The sequence below is a fragment of the Eschscholzia californica genome, unplaced genomic scaffold, assembly GCF_041429995.1.
Source record: "Eschscholzia californica isolate CP2 unplaced genomic scaffold, dmEscCali1.0.p SCAF_6, whole genome shotgun sequence".
Taxonomy (NCBI): Eukaryota; Viridiplantae; Streptophyta; class Magnoliopsida; order Ranunculales; family Papaveraceae; genus Eschscholzia; species Eschscholzia californica.
The window spans coordinates 42,450,441-42,470,666 of NW_028238483.1; the positions used below are offsets into that span (position 1 = coordinate 42,450,441).

Sequence of the window (20,226 nt, forward strand, 5' to 3'; positions counted from 1 at the left end):
GCCGAGATGGCAAAACACATAAGGTGACCTAAATCTGAATACTGAAAAATCTTCAAACAAAAATATGCAAGAAAATTAACAAATCTATAAAAATTAACCAGAATATAGTGACTATTTGAACATCAGATTTACCCAATTACGTCACCCCTTTCTTCTGCAATCAGAAAAAAAAATCTACAATAAGTTTAAGTTTTCACCACAGAATTCTAAATTAAACGTTCATCATACAAACCTAAAATAAGTGAAGAAAGGATTTGCTTACTTGGGTTAAAAAGAAAATAGCTAATTTTCACCTCTTCATCTTGAAACAACCATACAAAGTTAACCATTTTTTGTAGTAGAATTATTGTAACCTCAAACTGTAAAATATGTAGAGCCAAATGATTCTCTAACGGATGTCATTAATGGTGAGGGGAAAAAAATTGTAACGGGTGGAAAAATTGATGGAAACACAAAATAGGGAAGAAAATAAAAGTTGGAGAAGAAGATATGAACCGAGATAATGACCCAATTAAATAATATTAGGGTCGGTGGGTATATAGACCAAAATAATGTTCAAAAAAGGTTTATGATCCAATCTTCTCAAAATATGGATATTTAGTCCTTTTACATTATGGACATAAAAACCCTCACTTTCTAAACACATTACCGTCTATGTCCCACGCTCAAATTTGACGTGGAGATTTATTAGCAAAAATTGTGGAGATTTATTAGCAAAAAATATGGAGATTTATTAGAAAAAAAATGGATAGAAACAAATCATAATTTCTCTCTCCTCTAAACAGATTTGGAAAACAAATTTTCTCTTTCCTATTATCCGAATCAATCAGAAACAAAAATCCTAACCAAAACGAAACGTCATCACCACAGATATTTTCAAATCAATTTTCTCTTTCCTATTATCCGAATCAATCAGAAACAAAAATCCTAACCAAAACTACTGTAAAGTATGTATAATTTCTTCACAAGTTTTTTTTGCATGGTTATTTTTCATCATAAAGAAGATTGTTTCAACGTTATGGTGAGATTTTAGGTTGATTTTTATGGTTTTTTCTGTTGTGACATAGTTGTTCAAAGCTTCGTCATAAATCAATTTTTAGATATCTGTTTGATAAATTATGTCAATTTCTGTCTGGTATAACTTAAACTACCGTAAAGTATGTATAATTTATTCACAAGTATCCGTGATTTACCACAAGATTTGGTAATTTTTGATAAATAACCAATGATAACAGCAAAAATTTAAAAGTTTTTAATTGACCAAACCTTGTAATTTCTGATAGTGGTCATTTATATGAAGGGATTTATATTGTATACTGATATACAATAAGTATGTTTTACAATGGGATTTAATGATGTACAACAAATTCTGATATACTAATGATAAAGTATAATTTTAAACGTTATATACCTAAACTGTAAATACGATATTATGTATAATTTACAATAAATTATGCAAACTTTATGAAAAATAATGAGACATTTATCACAAATAATGAAATCATGTTTCCTTTCCATGTCTTTTCAATATGAACATGGAATCGCATTTCAATGGTGCCCATCCATGCACTATCCATTTGCAATCTTCAACATGACACACAACAGTAACACGCTTAGAATCATTCTTTATGAATTTGAAATCATTCCCGGTGTTGATGCTATATTGCCTAAGAGCATATCGAAAAGCTTTTGCACCCCCAGGAAATAACTGTCCTAGTTCTGTAAATATCTTATCCCAACCATCTGATTTCAGTTTGATTTTCTTATTTTGATTTGATGATTCTGCCTGGAACTCCATCTGTGATAACAAAGTGAGATAGATTAATTCAAATAAATTATATATACAAGTATATTATTTGCAGTAAATTATATGAACATTTGAATAAATTACATGTACTTTACAAAAAAGTACACAGGATTTACATATGTAAATCAAAGATGTTATAATAATGAAACGAGAACTGTTTTGATATTAAATCATACATAATGTTCCATAAATTATGTATGATTTACACAAAATAATATAATGTTAATGTTATTCGTGAAAAATTTGCAGAACCAGACCATATATCATGTTCTCAATTTGATATACATCGCAGGGAAAAGTTTATATAATTTACGTTACATTATGATAATTTATTCTAAAGTATATATAATGTTAATTCTGTTACGAGTAACCGTGTGACAGAATCACGTTTCATCAATCTGTACGGAAAAAAATCAGATCTGGAGAAAATTTGAATATCATACTTTGCATAAACTCCAAATCTATTGATAACTGATATGACGATTGATTGAAAACAATAAGTAAACTCGATTTGTAAGATTTAGAAATGAAGTATTAATCTCATGAAGATCGTGATCATTAATACAAACTTTAGAGAGAGAAAGACAATAATAACTTTCTTGATCTGAAACAAATCATCAAATAAGAAAATTGTTTACCTGATTAACAATTAAGATGATGATTTTGAATAGCTCTAATGATAATGAAACAAGTTAATGGAAGATTTTCAATCGAAACATAATCAGAAAACATAAAATTTGGTTTGAGTTTTACCTGAACTTAGAAACTCAGTTTTCTGTTTTAATGGAGGATAGTTTCAGAAGATGAAGATGTAGAGAGAGAGAGAAAGATAGGACGAGAAGGTTTCGGTTACAAAGTTTTTTGTTTTGATGGAGGATAGTTTCAGAAGATGTAGAGAGAGAGAGAGTGAAAGATAGGAAGAGAAGGTTTCGGTTACAAATTTAAGGAAGATAAAGATTTCTTTCTTCCTTTAGAGTCGGTAATTGGAGAGAGAAACAGGGAGATAAAATAGGAAAACGAATATTGGTTGATTTGAGCTTAAATTAGATTTTATATATATGGAAGGTTAGTTTAGGTATTATAAATTATTTAGTATTATAGGGATTTGTGTTTTCTCTCTAGATGACACCAAATGGACTAGATATCCATTTGTATTATTTTTTTGGTTTTTAAACCCTTTATAGGATTAGAGAGGACTAAAAGTCCTATTAGGGCCCGTTTTTTGGATTATAAGCCCAAAAATTCTTTAATAATATTAATGGGGAGGTGAGATTTGGTTTATTCACTTTCTTTGGTTTAGTGGGTCAATAAATTTGTAAAAATTAGGGTGGGTAATAGATCACAGGGTGTGGATCTTATCAAAATCCCAACGAACGACCGGATTTGTCTTTCGACTTGTCCCAGTCAGCACAAAACATTGTGTTTTGTTATAAAAAAATCTACAATAAGTTTAAGTTTTCACCATAGAATTCTAAATTAAACTTTCATCATACAAACCTAAAATAAGTGAAGAAAAGATTTGCTTACTTGGGTTAAAAAGAAAATAGCTAATTTTCACCTCTTCATCTTGAAACAATCATACAAAGTTAACCATTTTTTGTAGTAGAATTGTAACCTCAAACTGTAAAATATGTAGAGCCAAATGATTCTCTAACGGATGTCATTAATGGTGAGGGGAAAAAATTGTAACGGGTGGAAAAATTGATGGAAACACAAAATAGGGAAGAAAATAAAAGTTGGAGAAGAAGAAATGAACCGAGATAATGACCCAATTAAATAATATTAATGGGGAGGTGAGATTTGGTTTATTCACTTTCTTTGGTTTAGTGGGTCAATAAATTTGTAAAAATTAGGGTAGGTAATAGATCACAGGGTGCGGATCTTATCAAAATCCCAACGAACGACCGGATTTGTCTTTCGACTTGTCCCAGTCAGCACAAAACATTGTGTTTTGTTATATAGATTTTGTCAAGACAAACGTTGGAATTAGAAAAAATGTAAGAGTTAACATTATTCTCTTACATGAAAGACTAAAAAGATGACAACAACTAGAACTTCTTATATGAGTACTAGTCCATTAATAATTTTTATGTACTAAACTGGCAGACACAAGCCATTATTTGTCGAAGAGAAAGGATAGACCAGGAAGCTATTTTGAGACGAAGGGTAAAAGAGGTAGAGAAAATTAAAAGTTAAACTTAACTGACGGACTCTCCTTCAGGGGGGGTCATTTTGGTACCTAAGTATCTTTCAGTGGGCTAATTTGGTGAGTTGATCATCTCTAGGGGGCTAAAATTGAATTAACGTTGTAATCTAACGGTCGAAAACTATCTGCCATTGGTATTAAAACCCTAACCCTATTTCGTTCTCCTTCTCTTTCTCTCCTGCTACTGGGTTTAACTGCCCTACTTTGTATTAGCAGGAGAAACTATCACCATTTCACTTTCTCTCTCTAAATTCGTTGTTCTTTCTCTCTCTCTCTCTCTACTTTTCGATCATTCAGATTCATTATGCCTTCTCTAGCCGTCGTTGATACTTTTGCAATGGAAGAATCAAAAGACAAGAAGAAGAAGGAGAAGAAGATTAAGGTGGATGATACTGAAACCCTAGAAACTAGTCCTTTATCTGAGAAGAAGAAGAGCAAAGAGAAGAAGAAAAAGAAAAAAACTGAAGAAGAGGAGGAAGAAGTGAAGAGTGAAATGAGCTCTGAATCAGAAGAACCCAAGTCCAAAAAACAGAAGAAGAAGGTGGTAATGGATAAAGAAGAGGTTGTTGCTGTTGATGATGAGGAGAAAGCTGACCCTAATGCCCTATCGAAGTTTAGAATTTCCAAGCCTTTGAAGGCGAAGTTGGAGTCTAATGGGATCATGGCACTTTTCCCTATTCAAGCTATGACCTTTGATACCATTCTGGATGGGTTTGATATGGTTGGTAGAGCTCGTACTGGTCAGGTATATATTCAATCATTCACTTCCTCTCCCTAGATTGTTATTTCATCAGTTCTTATTTCAACCTCTATAGTAAATGACCTGTTAGTTGTTCTTCAAATCCCATGTCATGGAAACAGAAAACCTAATTTTATTCAGAAACCTCAAATTAGATTAATAAATATAAATGTGATTCATTTCCATGTTGTTATTTTTCACTAATTTTGTTTAATATTTTGAGACTTTGTTTATGGCTAAGGTGCAATTGAGTACTTATATATTTGGTAGGTTTTATTCCATACGTACTTGAATGTTTGGTTCGCCATGTTATAACCAACATGTCTGATCTACTTGGTTTTAGTGATCTAATTTTTACGAAAATACGTTTACTAGCTCTTCTGAGTAACATCCGCTTTCAATTCCACAGGGGAAAACTCTTGCATTTGTTTTGCCCATATTGGAGTCCTTAACTAATGGACCTACAAAGGAAGGACGGAAGACAGGGTATGGAAGGTCACCGAGTGTCCTCGTACTTTTACCCACCAGGGAGTTGGCAAACCAGGTATCGTGTGGAGTCCGTTGATTTCGAAGTTATGAATTGGAGTTTTCATATGGCTTATACCCTCTTTTTCTGTTTGTTTATAGTAATTTGTTTTCTTACTTTCAGGTGCATGCGGACTTTGAGACTTATGGCGGGGCAGTTGGATTAACAGCGTGCTCTGTATATGGAGGAGCTCCATACCACTCTCAAGAATCTGCATTGAGAAGAGGGGTTGATATTGTTGTAGGAACCCCTGGACGAATAAAGGTAAGCATTTCATGTCGTGTTCAATTTCTTGGTTGTTGGAGTATAAAATCAATGATTTATTCTTGTGTGGATTTGACTAACTTAACTAACATTGGGTGTAGGATCATATTGAGAGAGGGAATCTTGACTTCAGCTCTCTGAAATTCCGTGTCCTTGATGAAGCCGATGAAATGCTGCGAATGGGTTTTGTTGACGATGTTGAACTTATTCTAGGTATACTTGCAAAATTTTCAACTTAAAAAAGTAAATGGGCCTTGTGATGTCTACAATAAATTGGCGGAGATATTTGTGCACTTGTTGGAAAAATAAATATTGAAAAGGGGGGAGTATATGAAGAATTAATCCCACGGAATACATAATCTTCAAGGATACACATCACACTTTGTTAAGTCGATTTAGGATTCTGTGGAGCTATACTCAATTGTATATAACTGTAAACGTAAAAGAAAAATGCATAAAAAAGAGTACGCCACAATGGCAGAGAAGAAGAGTACTGTAAAACATTTACTCATTTAGACATTGAAAAAGGTTTGTGTCAGTGAAGTATCCATGATCACCTTTCCTGTGGTCTTCAAGAAAGTTCGCATCATATTTTAAACAAGTTGTTCAAAACTCGATACATCTCTTTATATGAAGAAGTTAAGAAATGCGTCAGTTAATTGTCATGACTCTCTGGACATTAAACAATGCACTTGTGATATTGCAGGAAAGGTTAAGGATGTAACCAAGGTCCAGACACTCCTTTTTAGTGCCACAGTACCTGACTGGGTGAAGAATGTATATATCTAAACCTTATTCTGAGAAACAGATTATTATATCATGTGATTTTTCAAAGTTTTCACATTATTGTTGACTCACCTTTCATCATTGTCAGATTGCATCTCGGTTTTTCAAAGCTAACAAGAAGACTGCTGATCTAGTTGGAAATGAGAAAATGAAGGCAAGTGTAAATGTGAGGCATATTGTTATGCCTTGCTCTAGTTCAGCTAGAGCGCAGGTCATTCCAGATATTATTCGCTGTTATAGCAGGTTGGTTTTTTACCTCATTATTCTTATTCTGTACTTCCTTGGTTACTGATTCTCTTTTTCTTGGATTGATTCTAATACAGCGGTGGGCGCACAATTATTTTTACTGAGACAAAGGACTGTGCTTCTGACCTTGCCGGGGTATTGCCCGGGGCACGTGCTTTACACGGAGATATACAACAGGCAACACGTGAAGTAAGTTTGCTGTTCTCTGTGATTTAATGATTGGCTTCTTCTGTCACATCTACAATAGTATGTGAATTGTGTAGAGAGGGGAAAAACACATTTTCAACTGATTGGCCTCTATCCAATCTTTGTTGTTGAAAATGATGTGGCTAAGTTATTTAGATAATTTGGTATTTGTGGGATCTATGGCTGGTCGTGCACTCCACGAATACAGCTCTTGTGGACGATGATTTACTCAAAAACTTGCTATTCTAGAGTTGATCACTGATATTTTTGTTCTTGTTAATGTATTCTAGATTGGTTTCTTTCCCTGACCTTGAGGTGTGATATCTTGCAGGTCACACTTGCTGGATTTAGATCAGGTAAGTTCATGACGTTGGTGGCCACAAATGTAGCAGCACGAGGCTTGGACATTAACGATGTCCAGTTAATCATCCAGGTATCCATTTTCGAATTAATATGATCTCGTTGCTCTTTAAGGATCACAAATCCAGTTCTATTCTATTTTCTTAGCCCAAAGAGGGTTAACAAAATGGTTTAGCTATCACCACAATGTGGAGGTCTGACATTCCGCTTCTCAAAGCCACACAAGGGGTTTATGTCCCAAGTGACCTGCAAATTCGGGATACCAGAAAAAATGCTTATGTATAAGATATGAAACGAAACATTCAACTTGCCTATCTTTCAGCAGTTTGATATGTTACTTTCTTGTTAATTCTTTTTTAGTGTGAGCCTCCACGTGATGTAGAAGCCTACATTCATCGTTCTGGACGAACAGGGAGAGCAGGTACAAACTAGAATGTTGTCTCCTAATATTTGTCTTGCCCCTTAAGATTTAAATACTGAGTATACGTTTCTTCATTTGAAGGGAATTCTGGTGTTGCTGTTATGCTTTTTGATCCAAGGAAATCAAATTTTTCTAGAATAGAAAGAGAGTCAGGGGTGAAATTTGAGCACATTTCTGCTCCCCAGGCCACTGATATTGCAAATTCTGTTGCTTCAGAGATTGCTGAAGCAATCAATAAAGTATCTGATAGGTATTGAAGCAACTCTGATTAATGCTTGTGGTGTCACTACAACTTCATATCAATAATATTTTTTTTGTAAATTTTCAGTATTTCTACTTTTAGTTTGTAGTGTTTTTTCCCTCAATTTTTCTAGTTTTCTATTACTAATTTATTATGAATTCTTTAAAATTCAGTGTTATTCCTGCTTTCCGGCCAGCAGCTGAGGAGCTTTTGAGTACTGCTGGTATCTCCCCAGTGGAGTTACTCGCAAAGGCACTTGCCAAAGCATCTGTACGTTTCTGTTTGTTTATTACAGTTGAAAACCTCAATTCTTCTTTATAGAAAATGGTACTGAAGAACCACATTGTGATGCAGGGTTATAGTGAAATAAAGGATAGATCGCTTCTAAGTTCAATGGAGAACTACGTCACTGTTCATCTTGAGGCTGGAAAACCCATCTATTCACCGTCGTAAGTTCGAAACTTGTATGATCGTCTTAATTTGACTCACTTGCTCGTATTTGTCTGAATTTGAGCAAGCCGGGTCTGTTTTATTCTGCTTAGGGGCAGAACAGTCATTTGAGGTTATTTGAGACAATGGGCTTCTTAATTCACACTTGTTTTATGTCTGACTTGAATGACATGAGGCAACCATTAAGACGAGTCAAATAAAAAACGAACATTTATGTAATAAAATTGATGAATGATGAATCTGTAGCGATTAGAAGTATGGACACATACAACTTAATATGTCTGACTTCTCCAACTATCTAATGATTATACTTGGTAGTAGGAATCTATAGAGGGTTGTTGGTACCTGATTCTTGTTTATTTGCAGGTTCGTTTTCTCCGTCTTGAGGAGATTTTTGCCTGAGAAACAGGTCGAGGCAGTGAAGGGTCTAGCTCTCACTGCTGATGGAAATGGTGCAGTTTTTGATGTGCCAACCGCAGATCTGGATGCATATCTTGCAGGTATTTTCTTGCTTCAAGGAGTTTTAGTGCTACTCTTCCATTGTCGATATTTTTATTTAGGTTGTTTCATATTTTCTGCAAAAGTTTACCGGAAAGCTTACAAGATGAGGAGGATCCAACTTCTTTTCCTTCTGACTTCGATTGCCCGACTCCCGACACTTGACATCTTCAATTCAAAACTCATCCACATTCTATTCATGCTTAAGATGTTTCTATATTTCATATTTGAATGTTTTTTCTTTGAACTTATAGGTCAGGAAAATGCAGCAAATGTGAGCATTGAAGTAGTGAAATCCTTGCCAAAACTACAAGAGAGAGAACAGTTCGGTGGTAGAGGTGGAGGTGGCAGCAGGTTTGGTGGAAGAGGAGGTGGTGGCAGTAGGTTCGGCGGAAGAGGTGGTGGTGGCAGTAGGTTTGGCGGAAGAGGTGGTGGTGGCGGAAAAAGATGGTAATCGGTAGATCCGCTAACTGAAAATCTCAATCCTGGGCTACAGATATCACCACAGCTGTCCAAAAGCGAAACCTGTTGGAGAGACAGCGGCAGCACCAGTAGGATTCGCCAACTTGTTTTCGGTTAGGTTACAAAACATAAAGAGTTAGATGTTTCTTTATCTTATGAGTTATTTATTTTTTGATTTCGATTGGAACTCTAGTCATTGAGTTAGGTTTTTGGCAAGGTAAGAAATATATTGTAATTCCTTGTATTGGAAAAGGAAAGTGAGACTCTTGTGAGAGTTTTGTTTGACAATGATGAAAAACCGGTTATATAATCTTACACTCAAATTATTTACTTGTTGATTTTCATATTTTTTGTTCTCTTGAGAAGAAATGTTGAAAGATTTCAGTCCTCTCTCCGACCCCCCAACTCGGGGAGTATTTGTTTGCTTTCGATGTCAGACTAATCTGACTAGGTGTCTGAAGTGATTCAAGTTGCACGAGAATAAACTTCAAGTTATAATCTTTCTTACATCCTTAGAACATGTATCACTTTCTAACATCCTTATACTATGTTTGATGCTCGAAAATAGAATCTGACTATCAAGAATTGCATTTGGAATAACGATTGATGCACGGGAATATCATGAATCGCGCTTAGGATTCATAGGATAGAGGTAATATCGATCCCAAAGTGTAGGATACTCATGAATCAATATCTACCCATTCTTTTGGCGACTATGTCAAGTGATATATTTTGATTCTTAGGAATCAGTACAACCCATAAATGAAACTGTCCAATTTATTTTGATCGGTTTCGGATCCGGATCCGGGTAATCAGAAGCTGATTCAGTGAAGCATTGGAAAACGCTAAAACTTAAGCAGAAGCAGAATCAGCCAATTCCTTCATTTCATCTCTTCAATCTTCATCTTCTAGTCTGTCATCACTTCTATAACAAACCCACCTCATTTGACAAAAGATAAAAGAAGAATTCAATTTCATTTCAGAAATCAAAAGAAGCAAAAAATGTCAAAACAAACCCAAATCTTCTTTCTTGAAGATTGGTTGAAGAACAGCATCACCACCACCAACACTGCCAATAATAATGATAACAATAAACCCTCATCCAGTTCATCAGCTAGAGCAATAATTCAGTCATGGACTAATCTCAGAAACTCTCTTCAAAATCAAACATTTCAACCTACCCATTTTGAATCACTCAAAACCCTCTTAAATTCTCAAACATCCATTAATGTTGCAGACCCACAAGCTAAAATCCTTCTCTCTCTTCTTTCCTCTCCAAATATCTCTGTTCCCCCTCAATCCCATCCTCTGTTTCTTAAACTACTCTATATTTGGGTTAGAAAGTCTTCAAAACCATCTCAATCTTTAGTTGAATCAGCAGTTCCTGTTATCTCTAATCTACTCTCTACCCAATTTGATGTTGAAACTCACCCTATTAGGGTTTCACTTGGGGTTCTTCTTCTGGGTGCTATTTCCTTTTTGCCTATTTTGTCTGGAAATTCCAGAAAAATTTGCTCAGAGCTTCTCTGCAAGATATTGGAAGAAGAGAATCAGAAAATGATTTTTTCTGAAGATTTTGTTCCTGAGGTTCTTGCTGGAATTGGGTATGCTTTAATTTCTTCTGATATTGCTTATTTTAATAGAATTTTGAGTTCCATGTTTGGAATTTGGGGTAAAAAAAGTAATCTTTTCTCTGGTTTGATTTCTCATGGGCTTATGATTTTGCACTTGGTTGAATGGGTTATTGCTAGTTTTACCAATTTACACTCTTTTGAAAAAGTTCAATATCTTTGTGAAGAAATTTCGAAAACCAGGAACCCATTGTTTGCTGTAGTAATGGCAGCAGCTGGATCATTGAGAGGATTGAATAGAGCTCCATCAATAGGAACTAGGGCAGAGTTTGTTCATCATATTCGAATTTCTTTAGAAGAATGTATTGAAGTTATAGCTAGAAACTTGGGCACTAAAACAGGAAACTTTTGTAATACGATGAACGATCCTAACGACCGTCTTCTTCTACAATGCATTTCGTTAAGTTTAGTTCGATCGGGTCCTGTTTCTTTCCGCGCTCCTTTACTTAGATGCTTAATTACAACATTATTGAATGAAAGTTTACCCGTCATATCTTTCTACACGAGAATTCTCGGTTCTTTACATGAAAGTTCTGCTCAATTAGGATTAAATGAGGTTAAAGAACACTTGGATAGTATTCTTTTTAAAGAAGCAGGAGCTATTGCCCGTGTCTTCTGCAACCAGTATATATCAGCTGATGAAGATAACAAAACAATGGTGGAAAATCTTATGTGGAGTTATTGTCAAGACATGTATTTAGGGCATCGACAAGTTGCTATGCTGCTTCAAGATAGAGAGACCGAATTGTTTGCAGGTATGGAGAAAATTGCAGAAGTTAGCTTCCTCACTGCTGTAATTTTTGCATCAGTTGTGACAAAGAATAGGTTGAGTTCAGCAATTTCCAAGGAGACAAAATTGCAAATATCGGTTAATATCTTGGTTTCATTTTCTTCTATTGAGTATTTCAGAAGGGTGAGATTACCTGAATATACAGAAGCGATTCGAGGGGTTGCTAAAAATGTTCAGGAAAATGGGTCTGCATCTGTTTCTTTCATCGAGTCAATGCCTTCTTATGCCGACTTAACTAATTGCCAAGGTATGATCTACTCCAAACTTCATTAAGCTGTTCCCTTTGAACTACGGTAACTGCCTAACGTCTTATTTTTCTCTATCTCTCTAGGCAATTTTTGCTCGGGGAAAGTCAAATACAACTGGGCGAACGACAATGTTCAAACTGCCCGGATCTTATTTTACCTTCGTGTTATTCCGACTTGCATAGAACGTGTCCCGACTTCAGTATTCAGAAACCTGGTCGCTCCAACCATGTTTTTGTATCCTTTATTTGAACTTGGACGGTTATATATATGAAGTTTTCTTCAAAATTTCAAATCTTTGTTCCGAATGTTACTTCCTTAATAAGGTTTCCATTAGATACATGGGACATCCAAATGGAAAAGTAGCTCGGGCATCCCATTCAGTATTTGCTACTTTTGTATCCTCCGGAAAGGATTCCGATGACGAAGATCGAGTCTCATTAAAGGAACAACTTGTTTTCTATTACACAGAGAGAGCTTTAGAGGTACTGAAAACTCTCCTTATAGAGCTTGAGATGAATTATCAAATCTTTTCTGCTTTCATTTTTTCTTCAATTTCTTCTGCTCGAAATGTAGGCATATCCTCAGATTACCCCTTTTGAGGGTCTGGCTTCAGGAGTTGTAGCCTTGGTTCGGCATCTTCCTCCTGGAAGCCCGGGTATAATTTTCTGCATTCACAGTCTTGTCGAAAAAGCTAAAAGGCTTTGCAGAGAAGCTCTGGAGCAAGATGCTAAAATGTGGAATGACTGGCAAGGCAAGACGGAGCTGTCAAAAAAACTAGTCGATTTACTTTTACGGCTCCTTTCTTTAGTTGACATACAGGTATCCTCCCATCACTCTCCAATTCGGCCTTCTTATGTATAATCTATTTCATCTTCTGTTATAATTTTTTTGTTTTTGGTTTCTAATATCCCAATTTTCTTTCTTCATTTCAAGCTTTAAAATTGTGTCACCAAGTCAATATAGGAAAACGAATATTAGAAAGATTCTAAAGACTGAATTTTACAATATTTTAGATCAGAACATCGAAAATAGGAAAGCCAAACACAGTCCGGGACTTGTAAAATGACTCGTTAGAAGACTAGATGAGTTTGCGCAACGATGGGTTCTTTAGATATTTGATATATTTGATGGTTAGTAATATCATGTCCCTTCAACTATGCAGATACTGCCCACCTTAATGAAGCTGTTAGCACAATTTGTTGTACAATTACCAAAAGACGGTAAGAACATGGTACTCGATGAGATATATGCTCAAGTTGCAGAATCCGATGACGTTACAAGAAAACCTGCTTTAGTTTCATGGCTGCAATCCCTTTCTTTCCTTTGTTCCCAAACCTCTGAAGCTATCTCAACTAGTCACGGAAATGACGCTTCTGCTTCTAGCATGGGTACCTTAACCTTGAACGGTGTAAGTGCACGACTTTGAGGCTAATTTAATAATAACTGAGTACTGAAATCATACCTTTTGTACTTCACCATATGAATGCTAGAAATTTGTCTACTTGAAAATTTATGAAGCACTCAACGAGTTGGTGTTTCTCTGATCTGGATATTGATTTCTCATCCATAAGTGTCTCTAGTCAAATTACAAATGCAAAAATGAAAATTAGAAATGAGATTCCATACACAATATATATTGAAGCGTCTTCGATCCCTTGTAATTCGATTTTCAAATTTCAAGATACATTCTAAATGTCATCTATCTTTCGAAAAAATAGTTGAACTTTGGGTTACATGAGAGTGAATACGTTTTCTTCTCGGTTGAAGGCCCTGGAACGGTTAACTTCGTCGTTTACTAACTCAAGTCGATTTATTTCTCGCTATGTATTTGTTCTACATATACTATTGTATATGGAGTCTCTGCTGTTTTTTGAAAATCTGAGCAGAGACATTTCTGCAGAGGAAATCAATACCGGAGTTAGAGACACTACATTAATCAATACCGACTAGAGAATTTTTTTTAAACTTCCTCTGAGTTGAAGTACAAAGCTAAGTACTATAAAATATGACATAAATATAACTAATTTATACGATTTCGGTACTCATTATTATTGAATTAGACATATCAGTTCTCACTTCATTTCAAGGTGCAATTGAAGATGTTAATTTCTTCTTTATCTACATTAACTTGTATTTCTTGTACCTTGTATTATTGCCTAAACACCCCCCAAAAAAATTACAAATAAGACATGTATACAAGAACATGCTATCTTTTTTTGGTTTCAAATGGTTTTTGTCTCAGAGAAAGAAAAGGAAGACACATTGTTCAGTAGTATAATCAACTTGTTTTTGTTTTATTGGACCCCATAAAATTTGAATCCATAGATTAGAGTGGAACAACACAGGTTAACTCTTCTAGATTTGCACTTTCGCAGAATCTTAACTTAGGACCTCCGTGTTGCGGAGTAAGTGCTCAACCACTACACTTAGAGGTGGTGGACACCACGATTCCTACTTCATCGATTTTATTTTATTTTATTTTATTTTTTTTTCTATTTATACGAGAGATTCGATTGTACAATTAAGTGTTACTTAGCAATCTTAAGCTACCTATAGTATTTTCTTGTCGCATTGTTAAGTCAAAAAGGCCAGCGCTTTGGGGAAAGCTAAATAGTTTCCGGGGTGTGAAATTTTAAAGGGAATATGTAGAATTTTAGAAATTTTCCGGGGAAATAAATTTTAAGGGGAAATAAAAAAAACACTCCACCTCACCTCTTTGTCTTCTCCGATTAGGTAGCCGGTCGGAAAATTTTTTGGCCGGCGACCATGAAAAAAAAAAAAAAAAATTTTTCACTCTCTCTCTCTCTCTAGAAACTCCGGCGAAGGGAATTTTTTTTTTATGGTCGCCGACCGGAAAATTTTCCGGCCGACGACCTAATCGGAGAAGATAGAGGTGAGGTGGAGAGAGAGTGAGGTGAGGTGGAGAGAGAGAGCTGAGGTGGAGAAGTATTTTGCTTTCCCCCTAAATAAAATTGTCAAACAAAATTGACCAATTTTTGACCAAGTCTTCACACCCTGGAAACTATTTAGCTTTCCCCAAAGCGCTGGCCGTCAAAAAGTGTAACCTAGTAAAAACCTTGGTGCTATATAGTAGCATCCCTCCTGAAAGACATTTTCCCGCTGGGAATTGTTATTGTGTCGTTCCTTCCCAACAAACCTCTTGAATCAGGAGAAGTTTATTCTCAAACCAATGAGACCCTAAAAATTCATAACTTTTTCAACAAATCTTCAATTTTGTATCTAAATTTATAACCTTTGCTTACGATTTTATTCAAAATTCCTCTTTTCCTAACTTCACCCATTAAAATCACACCTCAAAACTGTATTTCTTCGATAGTTCATTACAGAGACAGATTGTTTTTGATGAAGTTTAATTCTTTATCTTCCCAAACGACAATTTAGGGTTAGAGAAATCATGGGTAGTTATCAAAATTTTAAATTTGGTTCATTTCGTAGTTTTGCTTCCAAGTTCATAAACAGAAGTAAAAACTCTCGACTTCCAATTGTAAAACCCAATCATCAGTCCAAGCTATGTATGATTGATATCAATAATTGTACTAGGGTTTCTTGTTTTTCTTCTAGGGTGTCAAGAAAGTAAGAAATGATTGAACCTCAATGTCTTATTCTCAAAAACAAACTCTCTCGTTTAATTCATGAATGCAAGTTCATTAAACATCTCAAACAAATTCATGCCCAGATTTTAGTCTCTCCCCACTTACCCATTCATCACCATTACTTCCTCATTACTAGACTCCTCTTCATCTGCACCACCACTACCACCATCTCTCAGTCTGATGAATCATCTATCAGATACACTGTTAACATTTTCGATCACATTGACAAACCAAATGTCTTTGTTTATAACTCCATGATTAGATTCTATACTAATAAGATTCATGGTAGAACTGAAACTTCTTCATCTTGTAAGTCTATACTATTATACAAGCAAATGCTTGGTAATGGAATTCGACCCGATAATCTGACATTTCCTTTTTTAATCAAAGGATGCACACAGTGGGTTGACCCAAAATTGGGAATGCTTGTTCATGCTCATATTTATAAGATTGGGTTTCATGGGGATTTATTTGTTCAAAATTCTATCATCAGTTTTTACTCGAAATTCGGGTTGTTGAGTTATGCTGAACAAATATTTGATGAAATGTCTGAAAGGGATATTGTTACTTGGAACTCTTTACTGAACGGGTTTCTGAAATCTGGAAATCTTGACTCGGCATTGGATTTATTTAGGATGATGAAGAAGAGGAATAACTATTCTTGGAATTCGATCATTACCGGGTTTGTGCAAGGTGGTCGGTCAGTGGAAGCTTTAGAGTTTTTTCATGAAATGCAGATAGTTGGTGAAGATAGAGTTAAACCGGATGAGATAACGATCGCTAGTGTCGTTTCTGCTTGTGCTTCTATTGGTGCAGTAGATCACGGAAAATGGGTTCATAGTTACCTGAAGAGGCATGGGTTAGAGTTAGATATGGTGATTAAAACTTCACTTATAGACATGTATGGGAAATGTGGGTGTGTAGAAAAAGCAGTCGAAATTTTTCAAGACATGCAGAACAAGGATATCTTAGCATGGACAGCCATGATATCAGTGTTTGCTCTCCATGGGCTAGCGGAAGAAGCTTTCGATTTGTTCGAAACTATGCAAGTGGAAGGGATAAAGCCGAATAATGTTACTTTTGTGGGTTTGTTGTCCGCTTGTGCTCATTCAGGGCTCGTAGAGAAGGGCCGATGGTGTTTCGAGACGATGAGAGAAAAATACTTGATTAAACCACAGGTTCAACATTATGCTTGCATGGTCGATTTGCTTAGTCGAGCTGGGCTTTTCGAAGAAGCAGAAGAGCTAATAAGAACCATGCCTATGGAGCCAGACGTCTATGTTTGGGGTGCATTGCTTGGAAGCTGTAGGATGCATGGAAATGTTGAGTTAGGAGAGAAAGTTGCTTGTCATCTGATTGATATGGAACCACTGAACCATGCTTTTTACGCGATTTTATCAGATATTTATGCAAAGGGTAATAGGATTAATGATGTGAAAAGAATTAGAGCTCTGATGGAAGTGAAAGGGATAAAAAAGCCGGTACCTGGTTGTAGTATGATTGAAGTGGATGGCATTGTTCATGAGTTTTCTGTGCGACAATGTCCCGAGTCAATTATGAAGGAAATAGAATGGGTTCTTACTGGGATTATTGCTGGGCCAATATGAAGTATATCTTCAGAGAAGATACATGGACACCATTTTTTTCTCCAATCGTAACCTGTCCGTTCATAAGCAAGGATCCCCAACATCAAGAATGATAATTTTCTGGTGTGTTTAAGCATTCGGGGGCTTTGGTCTCATCCAGGTTTGTCCTTCCACTGCAATCACCTTTCAAGTTAATAAATATGATTCTATAACTAATCTTTGACCAAGGTTCAGATCGAACTGTTTGGTTGAAGATATGCTTTTTGAGATTTATACTCAGGATAAGGTTTGGTAGTACAGTTAATGATCAGGTTATCGTTTAGCAATTTCGCTTTTAGCATAATATTAACAGAAATTAGCTATTGAAATACCGCTTTATGAAAAAACCAGCCATGGACTAGAAACAAATAAAAAACACAATTGCTACTGATTCATTTGGGTGGTCCTCCATTATATATTGGGATTCATCAACGCCGATCTGGAATATGCATTAAGGTCCAGACTCCCATTAATGTGAAGTGTGAATACCGTCCTGTATGTTATTTGTTTCTTGTCATCTGCTAATTTGAATTTGAAGAAGTAAAGAAGAATCATGGTAATTATCTTCATCTGCCGATGAGCAAAATCCTTCGCCAAACATACCCGTCTAAATCAGTTATTGCAAATGAATAATGTCGTAAGTTGTTTCAGTGTAATTGGTTAATGCATGATTTGCACGAGGATTACCAAATAAATGCATTATATGGGACTTTCAGTTCCAGAGTTCAGACATAGCTGATATAAGAATTGAATGGGAGGGACCTCTTCCCTTGTCTCACGTGCTTTCTTACTATAATATTAAGTTCTCTACGTCCTAATTCGAGCAATCTGTAGAAAAAAAATAATATTGGTAGTTATTAGGTCACTAACATGAAATACGACGAATTTGAATGGTGATTCAGGTGTGAAAATTCCATTATTGAGCCAATGGCGTGGTTGGAAATCTGTTGCATCTTCTTTCCATATGTAAGTCGTTCTACCCAATGCATAAGCCATGTAATATACATTATCGCCTTTCTTGACTTTATAACCATCAGGAAGTATGTCGTCTATCCACTCTTCCCGTCTTATAATACCAAATATACATCTGTTGATTGATTGATCAAATTAAGTAGATATCGTAACATAAAAATAATAATCCGTATTCCTTAAAGTTGCTAAAACATTTATATACCACAGGAACAGCAGGGTACAGTCTTGACGTCTCTGAAAGTGCTGCATCGAATAGCAGGGTACAGTCTTGACGTCTCTGAAAGTGCATGGAATAGCAGGGTACAGTCTTGACGTCTCTGAAAGTGCAATATAAGTTAACATCATTGCAAAATCATCAATGTTGGTTTGCTCTTCCTTAATACCGGAGTTTTTTCTGATTTCCTCCACAATTTCTTCTTGTATTAAAGGTTATTTGCAGATCATGTAGAAGAATCATGAGATGTGTTGGCTCTGGTGCCTTTGCCTGCTATCATGAAATTCAGAAGTGGCCCTCGGGTACCAATTAGTCATCTTTTCTGGATGTGTTTCACTTACTATAAGAAACCTTGATAGTATGTCCTCTTTTTCTTTCTGTGATTAAATTGTTTAAAAAGTAGAATTAGAAATACAAATTATTCACTATTTTAGATTGTAACAGAGAATTTTAATCCGGGAAGTATTTAAGGATGGTTTACTCACAGTATTTACTGGAACAGGTAGAAGCTCTCTCTTCCGCTGTATAAGTTTATACACTAATTCGTCCACAATTTTGATGTTCATCTTTAGTGTGGCTTCCGGCGCGACATGAAAGTACCTTTTCAACTCCAATAAAAAATTGCAATAACGATGATGAACCAGTTCATTTGAATCGTCAAAAGCCTTGATGAACTCGCTTCCTACTTGCTTGATCCTCCCATGCAATTCAAATCCGCCCCAAACCCAACTCTAAATATGAAATCTAAACTCTTAAAGTACATCTCATCAATAACTCCAGCAGTTTTTAGGAAATAAGAAACTAAAAGTCGTAAAGATATGACTTGTGTTTATATTTAAAATAACCTCTCTTAGATAAAGAACACCGAACAACCTAGATTCTGAAAAGGAAAAAAGTCGTGTTTGCTGCATTCTAATGGATTTCGTCCCTCTTTCAGTTTCTTAGTCTCTTAATATATGTAAACAATATAAACTCTACAGATTGTGAACATTAACCTTTGATGATAATGATAACGATAATCAAGACTAACTCACTCGTATGTTGAAGGTTTGACTTTCAATCATAAACGTCAAGATTTGACCATCGCCTTTTTTTTTTCCTTTCTTCTGGAAGTGGTGTAGCTAAAGTCCCTCAGAGTATGCTGGTAGAGAACTCGAAACTTGCAAGCTTTTGTTGGTCGCTGCCAAAAAGCACTGTCCACAGCAAAATTACCATAGCCAGGGAGAAACCTGACTATATCTGCTTGGTCATACTCTCCCTACGTAAGAGTAATTATTGAAGTCGGTGTTAAGTATATGTTCCGTGTTTCGTGGGTCTGTTGTATAAAGCTCATTCTAAGACAGAAGCAAAAAGTCTTAGAGTGAGACAACAAATTCTTGGTCAGAAACAACAAATTCTCACAGCAGTCGGGCTTATGTTTGGCTGGCAGCTCTTTAATGTTCAGGAACCTCTTCCTGTTAGAGTGGCCTTCAACATCCTGAGTCTAACCCACACTTCAGATATCTGTGAACTATATTCATATCGGAAGCAATCATTCACTCACCACCAAAACTCATTTCACCAACTACACTCACCTGTTATGCACATAAACAGACACACCATCGGTCCTTTTCTTTGTCTGATCAGACTCTTTCTCTCTTACCTTTCGTTCGTCTCTCTCACCTTTCGTTCGTCTCTCTCTCAACTGTTAAGAATGGTTGTGGTAATGGTTAGGGTTTGTATCATCTAAATATACAGTATACCACATCAGAAAGCAAATAGAGCTGTTAAAAATGGTTTCGTCAGGTTTGTGATATCCTGGCCTAACCATTAACTTATCAACAAAAACTTAACTTCCATAGATCCATAAAAGGCTGACAGATGACTTGCTCTTTCTTGACAACAACTCCCTTTGTTTTCCTTAGCAGTTTCTTTCTCAATTTAAAATGACAATAATACTA

The 20,226-nt window shown here is 35.7% G+C and overlaps 2 protein-coding genes and 1 pseudogene across 8 annotated transcripts; all 3 read left to right on the forward strand.

Moving 5' to 3' along the window:
* The first annotated feature begins 3,900 nt into the window (after nt 1-3,900).
* LOC147535173 (DEAD-box ATP-dependent RNA helicase 7-like) lies at nt 3,901-9,522 on the forward strand. The gene is made up of 14 exons (XM_086650984.1): nt 3,901-4,758; nt 5,162-5,296; nt 5,402-5,542; nt 5,644-5,755; nt 6,249-6,319; nt 6,417-6,571; nt 6,652-6,763; nt 7,092-7,193; nt 7,481-7,541; nt 7,623-7,791; nt 7,956-8,052; nt 8,137-8,231; nt 8,599-8,732; nt 8,985-9,522. The coding sequence occupies exons 1-14, from the start codon at nt 4,318-4,320 to the stop codon at nt 9,182-9,184; spliced, it is 2,025 nt and encodes a 674-aa protein (XP_086507110.1). The 5' UTR covers nt 3,901-4,317; the 3' UTR covers nt 9,185-9,522.
* Nucleotides 9,523-9,761: 239 nt separating this feature from the next.
* Nucleotides 9,762-13,493, forward strand: LOC147535174 (obscurin-like protein). The gene is made up of 5 exons (XM_086650982.1): nt 9,762-11,860; nt 11,945-12,095; nt 12,196-12,343; nt 12,435-12,680; nt 13,024-13,493. Exons 1-5 carry the CDS (start codon nt 10,195-10,197, stop codon nt 13,285-13,287), a joined length of 2,475 nt encoding a protein of 824 aa, XP_086507108.1. The 5' UTR covers nt 9,762-10,194; the 3' UTR covers nt 13,288-13,493.
* A 1,490-nt stretch (nt 13,494-14,983) lies between these two features.
* Nucleotides 14,984-19,290, forward strand: LOC147535175 (pentatricopeptide repeat-containing protein At2g20540 pseudogene; annotated as a pseudogene). Of its 6 annotated transcripts, none has more exons than XR_015228226.1 (5): nt 14,984-17,221; nt 18,003-18,066; nt 18,501-18,644; nt 18,789-19,113; nt 19,224-19,290. The product of XR_015228226.1 is annotated as a pentatricopeptide repeat-containing protein At2g20540 pseudogene, transcript variant X4 (transcript). The 6 variants fall into 6 exon arrangements; XR_015228229.1 differs by having other exon boundaries at nt 15,205-17,221; nt 18,501-18,588; XR_015228225.1 differs by lacking the exons at nt 18,789-19,113; nt 19,224-19,290 and adding an exon at nt 18,280-18,372 and having other exon boundaries at nt 14,999-17,221; nt 18,501-18,781.
* Nucleotides 19,291-20,226: the final 936 nt, after the last annotated feature.

Bases quoted from the DNA above. Each gene is read 5' to 3' on its own strand.
- LOC147535173 (XM_086650984.1), top strand. From the start codon at position 4,318: ATGCCTTCTCTAGCCGTCGTTGATACTTTTGCAATGGAAGAATCAAAA. The intron at 7,792-7,955 runs GTATTGAAGCAA...TTTAAAATTCAG, and splicing joins ATCAATAAAGTATCTGATAG to TGTTATTCCTGCTTTCCGGC. The intron at 8,733-8,984 runs GTATTTTCTTGC...TTGAACTTATAG, and splicing joins TCTGGATGCATATCTTGCAG to GTCAGGAAAATGCAGCAAAT.
- LOC147535174 (XM_086650982.1), top strand. From the start codon at position 10,195: ATGTCAAAACAAACCCAAATCTTCTTTCTTGAAGATTGGTTGAAGAAC. The intron at 12,096-12,195 runs GTATCCTTTATT...GGTTTCCATTAG, and splicing joins GTCGCTCCAACCATGTTTTT to ATACATGGGACATCCAAATG. The intron at 12,681-13,023 runs GTATCCTCCCAT...TCAACTATGCAG, and splicing joins TTTCTTTAGTTGACATACAG to ATACTGCCCACCTTAATGAA.